The sequence below is a fragment of the Jatropha curcas genome, chromosome 8, assembly GCF_041381405.1.
Source record: "Jatropha curcas cultivar XTBG-Jc1 chromosome 8, XTBG_Jcur_1.0, whole genome shotgun sequence".
NCBI classification, from domain to species: Eukaryota; Viridiplantae; Streptophyta; class Magnoliopsida; order Malpighiales; family Euphorbiaceae; genus Jatropha; species Jatropha curcas.
In genome coordinates, this window is record NC_143158.1 from 3,169,066 (window position 1) to 3,187,836 (window position 18,771).

The 18,771-nt window shown below is 34.7% G+C and overlaps 2 protein-coding genes across 3 annotated transcripts; one reads left to right on the top strand and one right to left on the bottom strand.

Annotated features, from left to right (window-relative positions):
- The first annotated feature begins 594 nt into the window (after positions 1 to 594).
- Positions 595 to 10,384, top strand: LOC105638017 (ARM repeat superfamily protein). The gene is made up of 18 exons (XM_037637258.2): positions 595 to 1,208; positions 1,382 to 1,901; positions 2,028 to 2,288; positions 2,559 to 2,650; positions 3,262 to 3,471; positions 3,554 to 3,958; positions 5,056 to 5,234; positions 5,540 to 5,633; positions 5,729 to 5,785; positions 6,152 to 6,286; positions 6,427 to 6,498; positions 7,110 to 7,223; positions 7,404 to 7,565; positions 7,667 to 7,795; positions 8,309 to 8,410; positions 8,523 to 8,602; positions 9,194 to 9,343; positions 9,553 to 10,384. The coding sequence occupies exons 1-18, from the start codon at positions 711 to 713 to the stop codon at positions 10,133 to 10,135; spliced, it is 3,843 nt and encodes a 1,280-aa protein (XP_037493186.1). The 5' UTR covers positions 595 to 710; the 3' UTR covers positions 10,136 to 10,384.
- A 395-nt stretch (positions 10,385 to 10,779) lies between these two features.
- On the bottom strand, positions 10,780 to 17,618 carry FAB1 (fatty acid biosynthesis 1). 2 transcript variants are annotated; one of them, XM_012221721.4, is made up of 14 exons: positions 16,803 to 17,618; positions 15,990 to 16,195; positions 15,682 to 15,885; positions 15,141 to 15,251; positions 14,956 to 15,051; positions 14,808 to 14,853; positions 14,636 to 14,715; positions 14,104 to 14,172; positions 13,680 to 13,764; positions 12,521 to 12,675; positions 12,349 to 12,429; positions 11,751 to 11,810; positions 11,477 to 11,631; positions 10,780 to 11,143 (listed from the first exon to the last, which is right to left on the bottom strand). In XM_012221721.4, the coding sequence occupies exons 1-13, from the start codon at positions 17,212 to 17,214 to the stop codon at positions 11,515 to 11,517; spliced, it is 1,722 nt and encodes a 573-aa protein (XP_012077111.1). In that variant the 5' UTR covers positions 17,215 to 17,618; the 3' UTR covers positions 10,780 to 11,143; positions 11,477 to 11,514.
- Between the last annotated feature and the right edge of the window lie 1,153 nt (positions 17,619 to 18,771).

Below are 18,771 nucleotides of genomic sequence, written 5' to 3' on the forward strand. Positions count from 1 at the left end.
TGTTCTACATGTGAAATGTCCCATTTTTAGTATTAAGATTGGACACAAATAGAAAACTACATATTAAAACACTAGTGTTTATGAAATTCAATGGTCATGTATTAAAATTTTGTATGGATTTTGATTTTTTTTTTTTTAAATTATATGAGACAGACGCAAGATATGGTTTGGACATAAATTTTAGAATCACTTTTTTTTTTCATTCAAAGATTCACTTGAATAAAATATTATATCATAACTAATGGCGTTATTAAAGAACTAAAATTAATAGTATGAACTCAATTTGAAATATTACTTAATATTTTATAATTGATATTAAAAGAACAAATATGATAATATTTTAATTTTATTATTATTATTATTATGACTAATGCTTGTATCCAATATTAAAAATTAAAAATTATATTTTAATACTAACATTTAATAAAGGAAGATAAATATTATCCAAGATTAATATTTAATTTCAATTAAAATTCCTCGTATGTATTACAAAACTACAAAAAGCTTCAGAGTAAATATAAAACCTAATGGGCCGGAGATCCAATTTATTTCGGACTGTGTATCTAGGCTAAAGCAGCTTTGGTTCCTCACTTCGATATCCAAGCCCGAAATTTCCATTCTCCCCATAAACCCTAGTAAGCTTCACACACCTTCTCCGGTAGGGTTTTCGATTCTCCGTAACTCCTAATTCTATCTCCAGTGCCACAAGAATGGAAGGCCTCGAAATGGAGGAGAGCCCTATCATCCTTTCACATGATGATTTTTGTGATTCAGTTCTCTCACGATTCTCCACCTCCGCACAAGAGGACCACCAACACCTCTGCGCAGTCATAGGCGCAATGTCACTGGAACTCAGAGAACAGAACCTCCCGTCCACCCCAATGGCTTACTTCGGCGCCGCATGCTCCTCCCTGGACCGCCTCTCTTCTTCCAACCCCGATCCTCCTCCTCATGTAATTGATGCTCTAATTACCATTCTCTCTCTCGCTATTCCCAGAATTTCGGCGGGGATATTGAAGAAGAAGAGAGAATTCTTATCGGAGATCTTGATTAGAGTTTTAAGGTTGAACTTGCTGACGGTTGGTGCAGTAGCTTCAGGATTGAAATGTATAGCCCATATATTGGTTGTTAAAGACTCTTTAAATTGGACTGATGTTTCTCCGTCATATGGCATATTATTGGGGTTCATTATCGATTCGCGTCCAAAGGTGAATTCTTGTTAAGCTCTTTTGGTAAATTATTTTCCTTGAATTGTCATTTATCCAATGAATTGATTGCGAACTAGGTAACTATTTTCATTTAATCATGGAAGCATTCTAATTGCTTAGAAGTTCAGTTCTTTGAACTTATATACAAGCTGTGGATTTGGAATTTTGAGCAGGTGAGAAAGCAGGCAAATACCTGTATGCGTGATATCCTACAAAGTTTTCAAGGAACACCGTTACTAGCTCCGGCAAGTGAAGGGATTACAAATACCTTTGAAAGGTTTCTGCTTCTTGCTGGTGGATCAAAAACTAATGAAACTGAAGGGCCAAGAGGAGCTCAAGAGGTCCTATACGTTCTTGATACTCTTAAAGAATGTCTTCCGCTTATGTCTATGAAATGCAAGACTGGCATTCTTAAGTATTATAAAACTCTTCTTGAACTACGGCAACCAGTTGTAACAAGGCGCATAACTGATAGTTTGAATGTATTTTGTCTAAACCAAACTTCGGAAATTTCAGCTGAAGCATTGCAAGACCTGTTATGCTCATTAGCTCTTTCAGTCTCCACAAATGAGACATCTGTGGACAACACGACTTTTACTGCTCGCTTGCTGGATGTTGGGATGAGAAAAGTTTATTCCCTAAATAGACAAATTTGTGTGGTTAAGCTGCCACTTGTTTTTAGCACCCTGAAAGGTAAGCTGCTAATAGCTAGGAACAATAGTCTTGTCTCTGAGTGACATTTGCTTTTTGCTTTTTGCTTCATGGTTATTAAAGCAATATCAGTAATGCTCTGGTTCTTTCTTGCCTTTGGTTTCGCAGATATTTTAGCGTCTGAACATGAGGAGGCAATTTTTGGAGCAATGGAGGCATTGAAGAGTTTGATTAATAATTGTATTGATGAAAGTTTGGTCAAGCAAGGAGTAGATCAGCTTGTGACTAATAAAAATTCAGACAATAGAAAGTCTGGGCCAACAGTCATCGAGAAAGTGTGTGCTACTATTGAGAGCTTACTTGATTATCGTTACAGTGCAGTCTGGGACATGGTATTTCAAGTTGTTTCAACCATGTTTGATAAATTAGGTATTTTCGTTGACGCTGTTATCTCTTGTTCCCATGTTCTGCTTCACTTTCTTTTTTAAATTCTTTCTGTTGGATGGCAGTCAAACATAATTTCGGTGAAATTAAGCATATGCTAATACTTCTTGTTTTCTTCTTTAACTTCTACGGTTTGCTTTTGAACCTTTATGTTCCCTTCGGTGTTTAATTCCTTATTTTCTTTTTCTCATTGGATGTATTTGTTCGTTCTTTCCTCAGTGTATATAATAGTCGGTACATTTCCATTTTTTTCAGGTGACAATTCTTCGTATTTTATGAAAGGAACCCTTAAGAATCTTGCAGATATGCAGGGGTTGTCAGATGAAGATTTTCCTTACAGAAAACAGGTAATTATTTGTTTCTATGTTGAAAGATCTCTTAATATACTTGTCAGTCAACGGTGTTGTGATGTCATCATTTTCAAAGTCTGTCCCTCAGTTAATCTTCTTTTTAGTAAATTTCTTAGCCTCTTATAAGTTTTATAGTTTGTTTAATTATTGCAGTGTGCCTGTAGATGTGCCATGTACATGTACTTATCACAGTTCCAGTATTTGATGCCTCTTTGATATGATAATCTTTGTGTTGTATTGAATTTTGTCATCCTCAAAGTGCTATTTGTCTTGTATCCTATTGCTTTGGGAATCTAAGCATCTCATGATGCAGTATGCTAATCGAAGAATTAATTGTAGCGTGAAGAATCAAGTGCTTATCTTTAATTCTGGAGTTTTTGCTGCTAATGCCTTGTCATTAATTTTTATTTATAATATTAGGAAAAAGGGTTTGTTAAGCCATCAAGAATGATTGAACCACTTTGATTAGATATTGGTTCATTTGCACCGTTGTTGGGTAAATGGTATTGTTATATCTGTACTCTAGATTGATGGAAATTACCTGAAAGCATTTTTCAATGCTTGCCTGACTTTCATTTTCCACTGATATGTGGTCTTTTAACTTGCAGTTGCATGAATGCCTTGGATCTGCTCTTGGTGCGATGGGGCCTGAAGCATTTTTAAGCCTCCTACCTCTTAAATTCGAGGCTGATGACTTGTCTGAGGTTAATGTTTGGCTCTTTCCTATTCTGAAGCAGTATACTGTTGGTGCCCATTTAAGCTTCTTTACAGAAACCATTTTGGGTATGATTGGAGTGATGAAACAGAAATCCCGAAGAGTATGAAATTCTTCAACAATAACTTACTCTTTATTTTTCTTTGGCTTTGTAGCATTCAGTAATTATTTGTTACTTGTTTCAGTTGGAGGTAGAAGGACGGATTGTCTCAGCAAGAAGTGCGGACGCACTTGTATACTCTTTATGGTCCTTATTACCTTCTTTTTGTAACTATCCTTTGAATATGACAGAAGGTTTTAAGGATCTGGAGAAAGCTTTGCAGATTTCTCTTCGTGAAGAATGTGATGTTCGTGGAATAATATGCTCTGCTCTGCAGATTCTTATTCAGCAAAATAAGAGAATAGTTGAAGATAACAGTGATCTGAGTGTTACTGAAGTTGGTGTTGCCAGGCAACGAGCTATGGCCCTCTATAGCCCACAGGTTGCAGCAGATAATTTGAGTGTGCTAAGGTCATCTGCTCGTGAGTTCTTGACTGTTTTATCAGGGATCCTCTTGGAATCTTCAAAGGATGATGGTGGCTGTTTGCAGGTACCTCTTTTTTCACAAGTCAGCAATAAAATTTGCCATTTCATCTCTCTTCTGAGCAATGATTGATTTATTGATTTCTGAGGCAGAATTTCTCTTATGGTCATTTGTATTGGCAATATGATTTTTTCCAGATATTTGTTCAACCAAAAATTTCACTCAAACTTCTCTTCCCTTGCATCTTTTGGTGTATCTGGATGATCAAGATTGCTATACATTTTCCGGTGGCAATATTAATGTCGACAAGAGTATGTAATGTCATTGGGTCTCTCAATGACATTATGAGTTCCTCAAACAAATTTTGATAGTATCCCTGCCAACTTGTTAAAGTATTGACTTTTCATGTTTTGATCCAACTTTTGTAGTTCTCCGTCATAATTAACAGCAAATTGGTCAAATGCCTTGCACTTTTTTCCTTGATGTGCTAAATGCTCAGCAGTATTGTCTATGTAAAACTAAGGCATTTGAAAGTTCAGATTAAAATTTTGTGAAGTCGTCCTTATATTTTATAGTTTAGGCACCCATATTTAGGGGTGATCACTGTTTGGGTTTAAACTGAAACCAAACCATATGGTATGGAATTTAATTAATTTGCTATAGGCATACAGTAATTTGGTTATAGAATTCTAAAAAATTTGGTTTCTGGTTTTTGTTAGGTATTTGTTATTTTTAAACTGAATAGATGGAAAAACTGAGTTATTAATGATCTAATATATTTAATAATTATTTTATACAATATATATATATATATATATATATATTACTTATTTTTGTTTATTTGCACTAAAAGCCCAAGCCCATTGCGGTTCTGTTTGGTTTTGGTTTTTATCCTTATTTTTCTTGGTTTTATTTATACTTTCCATTTTGTTGTGTATAAAATTTCAATTTAACTGAGCTGAATCAAATGGTGCACACCCTACCTGTGTTCAATTGCTTTAATTTGAAAAAGAGTTAATAATGTTTTGCATGAGCACAAAACGGGCTTTTGCTGCTCGTAATTTTTGCTTAAGCTTTCCATACTTATGTGACCATTGATAAATTCACTTTTTAAAAGAGATATTTTGGTTGAAAGTTTTAAATCCTTTTTACACACTTTGCAGCTGATAATTAATGAGTTTGCTTCCATATCTGATAAAGAAGTTGTCACAAGGATATTCTTGCGGACAATGAGAAAGCTTCTGGAGGTTACTCAAAAGGCTACAAAAGCTCAAGATTCTGGAAATTTTAATTCTATGCAGATTGATGATTCATCAGTTGAAAAGTCACCGTCACTTGAAAGGTTGATTTTATTCACTATATATCCAAGTCATTTGTGATTTTATTTTTTGAGGGAGTGAATCCCTGTTATATATCATTTGCTTATTTGCAACTATGAATTATCAGTCTATCACCCAAAAAGCAAATTTTGTTAAATATTTCATTAGCACTTGTGAAGTATTATTAGATAAAAAATTAGAAGATATGAGATAAGACCATAATATAGTTATATAATTGATTATATGGTTTAGTTTATCATTTTATTCGCTTCATATTGTAGCAGAATTGATCAGCACGTAACTTTTCTTATACTTGATCTAAATGCAGGGCACGGCTATTTGATTTGGCTGTTTCCCTTTTGCCTGGCTTGGATGTTAAAGAGATTGGGGTTCTGTTTAGTGCAGTAAAGCCTGCATTACAGGTTTTTCAATTGCTCTGTACTATATCATGATTTTGCTTTGTTACTTGTGGTAGAAGCTGTGGTTTACTGCCATTGTTATTGTTATTGGCTTGTAGGATGCTGATGGTTTGATCCAAAAGAAAGCATACAAGGTCCTCTCAATTATTATTCAGGTACATCTTTTGTGGTTCTAAAAATCCTGAATTGTTTAATGTTTTGGATATTTATATGCTTCAATAATTCATGGTATGTTACAATTGCTGAAAAATCATAAATAGAATGGTACAGTGTTTTCTCAGCTTATTGTACTTCTGTGATTGACTTGAGGTTTTTAACTTCCAAAATGAAGTCTAAGAGACCTGATATATCTCTCAGTATGTTTTTCTTCTATATGTTGAGGAAGTAATTATGTATAAATATTTCCTTGTGAGCCATCTTTAACTTGTTTGGCAACATTTAAGGTTGTATTATTATTATTACATCTTGTAAAATAAATTTTTTCTGATCAAATTTTCTTGTATTCTTGTTTGAGTGGCCAGAAGTATGATGGATTTCTTTCCTCAGTGCTTGAGGAACTAATTCAACTTATGATCGATGTCCTACCTTTCTGCCATTTCTCTGCCAAACGACACAGACTTGATTGTTTGTACTTTTTGATTGTCCATGTTTCCAAGGTTGTGAGGCATATATGTTATTTTTCTTTTGTTCACTTTACAGTTGAAAACCAATCACTTACAATTTATTTAATTTAATGTTTTAATCACCTTTGATTTGTAGTTCTCTTACTTGTGTCATTTCTTTGCTTTTGGTGCAGGGAAATTCAGAACATAGGCAATGGGACATCCTTTTTGGTTTCCTTACTGAAATAATCCTTGCTCTGAAGGAGGTATGCTATGCGCTTGCACATTTGCTTTCTATCCAGCTGTGGTCCTAATGTTGTAAGGTTATTGGAGAGAAAAAATTGTGGTCAAAATCCTACTTAGCATGTTTACATGAACCATTTGCCTTCAAGACCAAAATTTGCAGTGTTGTGGCTTCAAGACTGAGACTCTATCCTTGGCAATGGAATTAAATGTTTTTAAAGAATTATGAATTTGTTCATATGTTATTTTGAATTTTCTGTAGTAGTTATTTTGCTTGAAGTTGCAGTGAGGAAAAACAATTGAACTTGTTTAGATCACAGCACTTCCTCAATTAATTGGAGAATGAGTGGCTACCAAACTGCATGATTAGGTGCTATCATATAACTTAATGCTGAAAATTCAACATAATTAAGTTCATAAAGACTAGAAGCGGAGGTCTTTAGTTTAAATGAGTATTTACCATTGTTATTTTCCCCCTTCTATACAGTGCATAATCTTCATAATAAGTGGTTGTAATTGTAACATGCTAAGTTTTTTTCTCCTCTTTGAAGAGGGAAAGACATTAGTGTAAGATGGAAATTTTTGTTTATCATAGTGCTAATTTATTAGTTTTATTTAAATGGTTCTCTTACAGGCTAACAAAAAGACAAGAAATAGAGCTTATGATGTCCTTGTCCAAATCGGTCATGCATGTGGAGATGAAGAGAATGGTGGAAACAAGGAATTTTTATATCAATTTTTTAACATGGTGCATATCTGTTCTTACTTTTTTTTTTTATGATTTTTTTTTTTTATTGGGTCTAGTAAAGTTGTCTTTGCATTATTTAGTGGAACTCGGAAGATCTAAAACATATCTTTATATGTAACTCCCGTGTTTAACTGAATAAGTTAGAATCACCACTCTTTTTTCTTTTTTGGTTGGTCACAGGTAGCGGGATGCATGGCTGGAGAAACTCCTCATATGGTCAGTGCTGCTGTGAAAGGCTTAGCACGTTTGGCTTATGAGTTTTCAGATCTTGTTTCTACTGCTTTCAAGTTGCTTCCATCCACATTTCTCCTCCTCCAGAGAAAGAACCGGGAAATCATTAAAGTGTGTTTCATCTGATGTGTGAAATTTTAACCAATCATTATTATTAGTTCATGGCGTTAACTACATTACTCTAGGATTGACGTGGATTGTTTCTGGTGCAGGCTAATTTAGGTTTGTTAAAGGTATTGGTAGCCAAATCACAATATGACAGGCTTCAGATGCACTTGAAGAGCATGGTGGAAGGCTTGCTGAAGTGGCCAGATGACACCAAAAACCACTTCAAAGCCAAGGTTTGTATTCAGTTTCTGTGAAACTTGCATGACTATTTATTTGCATTGCTTGTGAACCATTGCATTCTGTCAAATTTCTGTGAATTTTGACTTAAATTGAACTTTGTTAGAGATGGTGTAGAACGCATGTTTTCTGCCCATCTTTTGTTTTTTTACTGTGATCATGAGTATCATGGGTTACACCTGATCACAAACTCCTTTCCAACACCTCTGAACACCAACCAGGCGGTATGTAGTTGCTCATGAGCCTTCTCAATCTGTATTCAATTTAAATTGTTTTACCTTCTGGGAGTTTTTTTTATGTTGATTTTTTTGATGTTGAGGATCATTTTTTGGATGTATTATGGACAAGGCTTAGATGTTCTACAAGAGCATCACAGTACAGTATTGACTGGATTTGTTGACTCTGAATCTGTTAAAGCTTTGTGTTTGATTATTTATAATATATTTATAATCATTCACCAAGCTGTGTTTGAAGTCCTCATTGACTCTCTGTAACTTCTAACTCCTCAGGTCAAGCTTCTGCTAGAAATGCTCGTCAGGAAGTGTGGTATGGATGCCGTTAAGGCAGTGATGCCTGAAGAACATATGAGGCTTCTTACTAACATCCGGAAGGTTGGTTGAAAGATACTTGTTGAGTTTTAACATGTGATTTTCATTTGTGAAACATGTGATTTTCATTTGTGAAGCATGCATTTGTGGATTTACCCATACACATTGAATGTAGGTAATGGAACGGAAAGAGAGAAAGCATGGAGCTAACTCTGAGGAAGATAGATCTCATCTATCGAGGGCGACTACATCCAGGTAACTGTGCATAGCATAATAATAGACAAATTTCATATCCAAAAAGTCAACTGCTTGTCTAAATATTTTCAATTGCTGTACTGCTGATTCTCACTTGTCAAATACCTGACCCTGCAATAGTCCATCAACTTCGTGAACAAGAGTAGTATGCATTCCAAGCTGCAAGATCATTTCATATAATCGTATTTTCTGAATATTGCATAAAGAGCTATTCCTGATTTTGAAAAAATGATGGATGGGACAAATGCATGCATTTTATGTGTTTTGTTTTGTTGCAATAATGAAGATTACAATGCGAAATATTCAAGAAAAAATTAGTAACTTGAGCTGCATTTCACGTTTATCATTAGTGATAATTTTCTCAATAGCACAACTGTTCTTTCAACTAAAATATACTGTGAAGTCTTTTCTAGAAGTGCATTAAAAATGTCTCCTATAATCACCCTGAGATATTGCATGTTATTTTCTATATAGGAGTTAATTTTGACAAGTTCATTTTGTACACTTGATGGACTCTGTTGCCTAAATGAATTTACAACCATTGTTTATCCCTTTCTCACTTAAAATGAAAGTGTTGCTATTTTTCTTCAGGATAAGTAGATGGAACCATACCAAAATATTCTCTGATTCTGGTGATGAAGACACGCATGATGATGATGCTGAAGACATGGATTTTAAGTCTGTTTTGGGTGGACAAAGCAAGGCCTCATCAAAACTCAAATGCAAATTGTCTTCATCCCGGTTAGTTCCTGAATTGGTAAAATCACTTTTGTATCAATTATTTGAGTGGAAGCAATATCTAGCTTCATGATCTTTGAGTGAAACCTTGATTAATATGATAGATAGGAGCCTGGTATTTTTGGTGGTGGATCCTCTTGCATAGTATCTTGTCTGTTTTAATTTCTTGTTTGAAGTAATCTGACAGACAGTCGTATACCCAATTTGTCCAGGTCCAAGAGGATGCGTAAATCAGATAAGAGCTTGCCAGAAGACTTGTCTGAGCAATTAGAAGATGAGCCGCTTGATTTACTTGATCAGCATAAAACAAGGTCCGCCCTTCGATCATCAAAGAATCTCAAAAGGCAGCAAGAATCGGATGATGAACTGGAGATAGACTCTGAAGGCAGATTGATAATTCGTGATGGGGGGAAACCAAAGAAGGAAAAGCCATCAGATGCCGATTCAGATGAAAGGACTGAAGTGAGAAGTCATGTTTCTCAGTCGTCAAGGAGATCCCAGAAGCGTCGGAAAATGTCAGAAACCGGGTGGGCATACACTGGGACTGAATATGCCAGCAAGAAAGCTGGTGGTGATTTGAAGAGGAAAGACAAGCTTGAGCCATATGCATATTGGCCCCTTGATCGCAAGATGATAAGTCGTAGACCAGAGCATCGTGCAGCTGCTAGGAAAGGCATGGCAAGTGTGATGAAAATGACCAAAAAGCTTGAGGGCAAGAGTTCTTCAAATGCACTTTCCATGAAGTTAATGAGGTTTAAGAATGCAAAGAAAGGCAACAAGAAAAAAAGCAGGTGAAGGACCTGTCTACTTGGATACACATACACATGCTGAACTTCATGTTGTAATATTTTCTTTTATTATTCATTCATTTGTTTAATTATATATATTCGAAGGTGCCAGTTTGGGTTTTCTGAAGGCAATTTTTTCTGAAGGCAATTTCTCCAAATTGGAAAATGTGTTGCGTTTGTATATAACAGAGATGTGAAAGTTGTGTTGATGTCGCAATAGATTAAGATTTTGCTGTTTGATTGCCATTTTGCTCAAGATTTGCCTGTTCTCTTTTTAGTATCTTGGTCGAACATGCTATTGGCTTATGCGTCAATCCCTGTATGAGTTCGCGGCCACAAGTGGCAATCCGGAAGGGGATGAACCGCCTCCATCTTATTGTCTCCAAGATAGGGTAGACCGATGACTTCTGAAGCAAGTTAAGCAAATAAGATAAACTAGCGAATGCGCGTGAGGCTTCACTAGCATTTTGAATTTATGCATATGATATGATGCCTTAAATAAGGTGAGTCAGGCTAAAAATGTCAATATAACTGATTCTGTCGTATGCTCATCACATTTTTTTTTTCCATTTTGTTTAAGCATCAGCAGCGCTCAAAGAGAAAAGAACGTTAAAAATTTGTCCCTTCTAGACCTTTTCAGATGCGAACAAGGAAAAAAAGAACACAGTTTATGCTAATTTACCCTGATAAGGATACAGGAATTGTACAGATAAGAACATGCTAAAGAAAACAGAAATATGCTCATAAATAACCATTACATTAGTATAACCTAGTCAACTGCTAACTCAAAATTCATTACAATTGACTATTAAAACAAGGGGTTACCCATCTACTTTTATATGGAACAAAAACAAGGTGACTGTTACTGGTGGTGATTCAATGGTTCAAAAGTTGATCAAGCCCTACCCACGAGACAAATCTGAAGACAATATATGTGAGTATTTCCCTCTTGATTGAGTCTGAATATTCTTCTTTCCAACCAATGAACGAAATTTACTTATCCTCTCAAGATTATCTGTCCAATCAGTAATATTAAAAATGTCAAAATCGCCCAAATGATTGAACATGATACTGGACACAGGATTTCATTTGCATTTTAATTTTAGTTATAGCTACTTACTAGAATGAGTGGCAAAACAGAGCTAATCATAAAGGTATCAACTACTTATATTAGTAAGGTTATTTTATCACCATGGCACAGCAATGGCAGGATGAGACTATAAAACTCATATACTAATAAACATATTCATTTAGGATTTTAGTATTCTATAACCTGCCATTGGTTTGTTCTCTTTTCTTATATCAAATTACCAAAATTGAACGAAGAAAAAGAATACTATCTACACACCTTCAACATTAATACAGTGAGGTTGAAGTAGCTCTACTTCACTTGTACGGCGCAAAAACGATTGATGAGTTGTGGCCCCCAAATCCAAATGAATTTGACAAGGCAACCTTAACATCCAACCTCTCTTTCTTTGGGCCAACCAGGACATTTGTATCCTGAATTGAGGGAGTTGGTAAAATAATTGAAAAACTAACCAGTCATGATTTTGCCGGGGGGTCAAGAAGTAAACCGCACCACAAAGCATATGTAAACTAAAAAGTAGAAGGAAACATACCACGCCTTCGTCTGGATTTTCCAGGTTAATGTTTGGATGAACCCATCCTGTCCGTATCGCCTATACAAGTAACCAATAAAATATTAAGAACCATTTCTTTATCTTTCTTTCTTTTTTTCTTTTTCTTTTTTTTTTCCTAAACACTTGAAATTCAAATAAACCTAACAAATGCTAACATGATATCTGTTATTTTTGAGTAATGTTTGTCACGTCTATTCCAGAGTTCTTGAACATGTAAGTCTACCACATCATGTTCATAAAGACACAACAATCCAAGTCTAATACAATGAAAAGCTACAATTGACACCATATTAAAGTTAGGGGCATAATCCAAAACGTAAAAAGCCGACACCAGAATTGACATGAGCATCGAAGTTGTGGATTTTTAAGGTGGTTTGGCCTTAAAATTTACATTCCCTGGGAAATGTTTAATCCATATACTTTGCTGCGTAAAGCATGAAGTAACTTTCTCCTCTCCCTTTTTGCAAGTATACTAGTTTGATTTCACAATATTTATTACAAAAGAAATGATTTTCAAAAAAAAAAAAAAAAATATCATAGCAGTTATAACTACCAACTACCATTAGAAACTGGTTACCTGTATTGCAGCAATAGCTTCCACAGCACCGGCTGCTCCCAATAAATGACCAATCATAGACTTTGTGGAGTTCACCCTCAGCTGTAAATGGAGAGAGTCTTATGATGCATTACAATCTAGTAATGTTAGAAGGTTCAATGCACATAATAAATAAAGAATACATCTTGCTTACCCCGGGATTTTGCCCGAAACAATGCATGAGAGCCCCAAACTCTTTAATATCACCAGCTGGGGTGGATGTAGCATGCGCATTTATGTAGTTCACATCCTCCCTGGATACCCCAGATTGTGCTAATGCCTTTTCTACACAGAGAATGACACCAATTCCTGTTTGGTGGGGAAACGGACGTTAGATACTAGGCAGCACAGAATACTGTGCACAGCAATGGTATGTGCCACATAGCAAGATCCAGTAGAAATTACTCATTTCTTGCCATGATTTATAGAATGATGATTGATTAGAGTTGATTGATGAGCTCAAAAAAGAATATTTCCATAAATAATGTATGTTGCAACTATAAATTTAACAAAATTCAATACTAAACAATTTCCCCTAAAGGAACTCATAATGCAAAGAGAATCAGAAACCTAGCGATGGTTCAGCAAGAAAGAAGCAATGTGCATGCTAGATCACAGAATAAACTGCATGGCATGTACAATAGGGCATGTAGAGCATCAGCATGTCATAAAGACCCAAGCAAAGATATATCATAAAATCTTGAACTGATAGTTCACAATCAACATGCCCCTAATGTACTTGCACCTTACATATATTAAATATTACATTCTACTAACACAAATTTACATTAACAAATAACAGCTGATTGGATTCTGAAGTAGTTCCATTGAATAATGGAGCAGGATGCAACTCAAATTGTGAGGATACATTTTATTTCCTACATTTTGCTTAATTTAGGACAGCCTTGATAGAACATTGAAATAATTTATTCTGAACAGCCTTTCTCAAGAGTTGGCAAAAGGGTTATGCTATTCCCTACTACTGTTCTCAGTATGGAAACCTGTGAAAGGCTGACACTCTACCATAATAAAGGCAGAAGCAGTTAGAAAATGAAAGTAATGGTCTGTCCATTAATCCAATATCAACTAGATTCGGACATCAATTACAATTGTTACCACATTTGATTAGCCACAAAAGAATCCTAAAAATAGGAAACAAAGAAGGTAGCAAAGCGGAATGACGAATATATTCTTCAGTGTATATATATATATATATATATATATATATATATATATATATATATATAGTTTCCATGTACCACAAGAATGCAACAGTGTAAAATTGCAAGTAATTTAGAAGCTCTACAAATTACCATCAGGACGTGGTTCAGTCATGTGATATGCATCACAAGTAAAGCTTCCTCCAAGAAATTCTGCATAGATATTTGCACCTCTTTTCTGCAATATCATAAATTAAACTTTCCATTAACTAATCATGGAAAAAAATTTTCATTACAATTTTATGGTTTACTCCACTATGTTTTAATTTACAAAATAATAATAATAATAATAATAATAATAATAATAATTAGGACAAGAGAAACTCAAGTGCATGAAACATGAAGGTGCATGTCAATTTGAGAATGAGAAAGGCGAAGGATGGAAGTAAAAATTGTGCCATATAAAGGAGTGACCAGAGAATGTAGCCCAAATAGGCTAGAAAGATAGGAATTAAATACTGACACCAAGTTGAGAATGGGCTCTTGGCATGGCTTTCTTGAGTAAAATCAGGAATACCTTAGCATGTTCTAGTTCTTCTAAAAGCAGAACGCCAGCTCCTTCTCCCATGACGAATCCATCCCTATTCTGTTTACCACCAAAGTAGATAATTCAACTCAGGATCAGATATCGAGCGAGAAACAAATATTTAAGCCTTTCAGTAATGAACTCCAATTACAGCATTCACACAAATAATATCAATGACTTCTTCAGAAACTTTAGATACTCCATAAATACAGAAACTCGGATTTAGAACTTCTTCAAGATGACATTGGAACCAGTACAATCAATACAAGAGAATTGAGAAATGGAACCATATGATCCACAAAGTCACAGATAAAATACAAATTCTAGCAATTCAATTATGAAAATAGCAATCATTTACAGCAATTTGATGCAATTACATTTACCAGATCCTTCTTTCACTGACTTAAGTAATTCCATATTTCAATAATAACTTTTCACAAGTTTTGAGATATGGACAGTGAAAAAATGGTAGGTGGCAAGAGGGTTAAAAAAACAAGGATCACAAGGAATATTAATAAATCACCATATCCCAAGGTCGTGAAGCTTTTGCTGGATCATCATTCCTCTGCGAAAGTGCTCTGCATGCCACAAAACCTCCCAAACCTGTTTCAAAGATGAGAAACATTGAATGCCAAGCACATGCGACGCCCAAGATGAAGCATGGGTAGCACAAAACTTAGGGATGAAGGAACTACCAATAGGTATAATTGCCGCATCTGAGCCTCCACAAAGCATGATATCCTGCTAGTTCAAAACGATTTCAGGGGAAAAAATGATATACATTTCTTGGTAACATCAATATTTCATGCATCTTTCAATGTCTATTGACTGCAAGATACTCACGGCTTCGCCTCTAATAATGTGGTTTGCTGCATTTAATATACAAAAATTGCTGGTAGCACAGGCAGTGGAGATTGAATAGTTTGGCCCCATCCAACCCTGCAATAAATTTTTAAAAATCACATTCCAATTACTAAAATACATACCACTTAGTCTTCATATTGCATGTCCTGTAAATTGCAGCTTACCAGGTCCATTGCAAGCATGGCGGAACCCATATTTGTAGTTGCAAAAGGTACACAGAAAGGATTCATCTTCCTGTATGATACCCTTAGTGCTTCAATTGCATCATTGAAGACCTGTTTAAGATCACCCAAACAAGCAATCGATTATAATGAATAGCTTTTTTGCATGTCTAAAGGCTCTACGGCTCTCATATAGGGTAATGTAGCTTGGATGCACAGTTTTACTAAACAAAGATGCTCTTATAGGAATGAACAAGATTGTTATTGTCAAAAGAGAGACTTGGCCAGGTATTCTACCAGGGGGAAAAGTAAATGTTGAAAGCAGCATCGGCTCTCATTTTTCTAAAGCATAAAAAATCTGGTGTCATCTCTAAGTTGACTAGGCAATAGCTGGTGAGGGTATAATATACAGACTCGCTGGTGCTTGTCATCGGATATAAAATCAAAATTGGTTTTGGAGTGGCTTTGTTAAGATGCTTAGCTACCCAGTATTTAATATCATATAGTAATGTGTATAGACCCTCAGGAATCTCATAGTTACTACCTTCATGCCACCCATTGCAGAGCCAATCAAAACTCCACATTTAGCTTTATCCAATTCATCCATTATATCTTCAGTGATACCACCATCAGCCAAGGCTTTCTTTCCAGCAGTAAGCATGTATAGCATGAACTTATCCATTCTCTTGGAAAGTTTTGGTGCAATCCATCCATCAGTTGAGAAAGACTTGATCTCTCCAGCAATCCTCTGGCAAAAATTAGAGGACGCAACCAAAAAGAAGAGAAAAAAACTCTAAGAGCGAAGTTGTTGGAAATCAGCAGAAGAAGAAAGAGATCTTAAATAAAACCTACCGTTGGAAATTGGGCACATTCAAAAGCCTCTATCTGACTTATGCCACTAACTCCTTCAAGAAGATTGTTGTAGAAGACATCTGGTTCATGACCAAGGGGTGACACAACACCCATTCCAGTGACAACCACTCGCCTTTGCTTCGTAGCTGGTTTCTTCTTTGTTGCAACTTCCTTTTCAGGTTGCACAGCTATTGCCATGGCTTCTCCTAAAATTTTTGTATTGATAAACCAAAAATAGTGTGTATGTGTCATATGCATGTAGTTAATGCCCAAATACACGTGTTAGATAGCAAGAAAGCAGCAATTATCACATGAAAGAGAGAAAATGAGGCACGATTTTTGAGAATTGATCAATGAGGACCTCACAGAGGTACAAACATGCATTCCATGTGAAAGAACACACCGCATGGGACCAAATCATGCATGTAAAACTACCAAGTGTTCACTTCTGGCCTTTACTCTAGTCCATATCTTAATAAATTAAAAAACTGTACCTAGCAAGTTCAAACAATTACTCCTAGTAAGTAAGGAATAAATCAATTACAAGACTGAGCTAAACCGCTTCACTCACTTCAATTCGTAGATTAATTTTTTTATGCTTCGTGTGAACTTTCAGTAATCGACGAAAACGAGGAAATCAAGATTTCAATTGTAGAATGCAACAAAATGAAACAGAACAACAGAAGCATTAAAAAATTAATAACTAAATCAGAGTAGTAATTAACATCAAATATAAACAAAAATCCAAATAAGTAAAATATAGAACTAGACTTAAAAACAAACAAACTGCACACGAATCAAAAAACTAATTACCAGAAAGAGCGAGCCGATTGAGTCTTCGCTGCTTGCGATTAAGATTTCTGGATCGAAAGAGGCCATTAGAGCTATAGTATTGACTACAAGGCTCAAACGCTAAGCAAGAAGACATCAATCCTTGAAAACTGGATCCACACAAGGTAGAGACCAAACTATTGGAAAGGAATTCCGTACTGTAACCACCACCACCACCACCACCACCACCAGCTGCAATACTATTACTACTGTCGCTATTATATTGAGCGTGAAGTGTCTTTCTTCTGCGAGCCCAGCGACTGAGTCTGTTACTAGGTTGCGATGAATGGAACGCGTGTGGAGCGGTCCTGTTCTCCTTGGCGCACGTGACCGACATGCACGCAGCCACCAGCCACGTGCACAACGGAGATGCAAACGAAGCTGACCCCATCATTTCTCTCTCAACCACTTCCACAGATACTTCAAATCCAGAAGTCAAAAAAAGAAAAAACGAATAAAGAAAATGTCAATCGAGAAATGAAGAATCAGAGAATACTGAAGACTGAACAATGAAAGAGATGATTGAAGAAGTAGAGAGAGCCCAAAGAGAAAGGTCGCATTCGATCTCTGTTCTCCCTCGGTTCCGCTCTCTTTCTTAGGTGTTAATATGTGCCGTTTCGAGACGCCAAGTTTTGTGCAGTTCTGATATGCAGAGTGACAAGTGCTCTTCCCTTCTTTTTCTTTTCTGTTCTTTTTTTTTTTTTTTTCCTTAATTAATATCTGTCTCTGTAAACTGTAGGGACTAGGGAGTTTGTGTGTTCAACGATGGGTTGGCTGTTGGAAAAAAAGAAAAAATGTAACAGAATATGTAAGGCATCAATGACCAGAAATATTGCTTATTTATCGGCACCGTAGATTTTAATTTTCAGCTTGTGAAAGGTATATGCCGTATTTCTGTAAAATTGGGGCTCTTGGGACTGAAAAGACATTTTTGTCCATATCCTTTCCTTAATAGGATTTTTATATAAGTTAAAATATTCGAAAGTAATGTGATATTAAATACAAAATAAATTAGAATATTCCTATTATCTATTTACCTATACTTCTATACTGTATGTAAAAGTGGGAACGAGAGAAAATAATGGGATTATATATATCATCCTTAATAATTTATACTATATATAAAAGTGAAAATGAGTTAAAATAATGAAATTATCTAGTTCACTCTTAATGAAATTTAAAATGTTATAAAATAACTTTAATGATGGCCAATTAAAAATTACACTTTTAGGATATAATTTATTTTTTAATAAATATATATAGTAATGACACATTTGAAAATTTTTATATTTTAAATTTATCATTTATTTAATTTTATTTTAATTATAATTTAAAGTATTTTATTTAGGAGGGAGATAAAATAAAAAATATATTTTTTATTAATATTTTTTTATTTTTATGATTTGATTTGATATATTTTTTAAAAATAAATTTTCAAATAGAATAAATCTTTAAATATAAATTTTTGAAATTATATTACATATAAATATTCTGTTATTTAACTTTCTTTTTGTTCTTTCTATGAAAAAATAATAAATGATAAAGTGGTGTATTCGAGAATATTTAATTGATTTTTTCACTTTTTTTTTTCTTATAGACGATTATCTAAAATAAAAAATAGTTACCTAATATTTTTTTATTATAGAAAATAATATGTGATATTTTTCTTTTATAATACTCTTAGAAATAATTGGATTATGGCAATAAAGGTAAAAAATTCTTACACAATAATAAGAATAATAAATATTTAATTGATCTAATAGTTTATGTGAAATTTGATATTTCTTTAATTTTCTCTTAAATATATTCATGTGGAATATATATACACGCGTTTAAACAATTTATCCCATATCGAATAACTAAGAACAGAGAGAGAAAGAAAATGATAAATAGTAAGTAGAAAGGAATTGTACAATATACTTTGTCAAATTTGCACTTAGCTAGAATTATT

Excerpts from the sequence above, each read along its gene's own strand:
- FAB1 (XM_012221721.4), bottom strand. The coding sequence starts at position 17,214 with ATGATGGGGTCAGCTTCGTTTGCATCTCCGTTGTGCACGTGGCTGGTG. Across the intron at positions 15,052-15,140 it reads CCATGCTTGCAATGGACCTG|GGTTGGATGGGGCCAAACTA; the intron begins GTAAGCTGCAAT and ends AATTTATTGCAG. Across the intron at positions 12,676-13,679 it reads GACTGAACCACGTCCTGATG|GAATTGGTGTCATTCTCTGT; the intron begins GTAATTTGTAGA and ends CCCACCAAACAG.
- LOC105638017 (XM_037637258.2), top strand. The coding sequence starts at position 711 with ATGGAAGGCCTCGAAATGGAGGAGAGCCCTATCATCCTTTCACATGAT. Across the intron at positions 5,235-5,539 it reads AAGTCACCGTCACTTGAAAG|GGCACGGCTATTTGATTTGG; the intron begins GTTGATTTTATT and ends ATCTAAATGCAG. Across the intron at positions 5,786-6,151 it reads TCCTCTCAATTATTATTCAG|AAGTATGATGGATTTCTTTC; the intron begins GTACATCTTTTG and ends TTGAGTGGCCAG.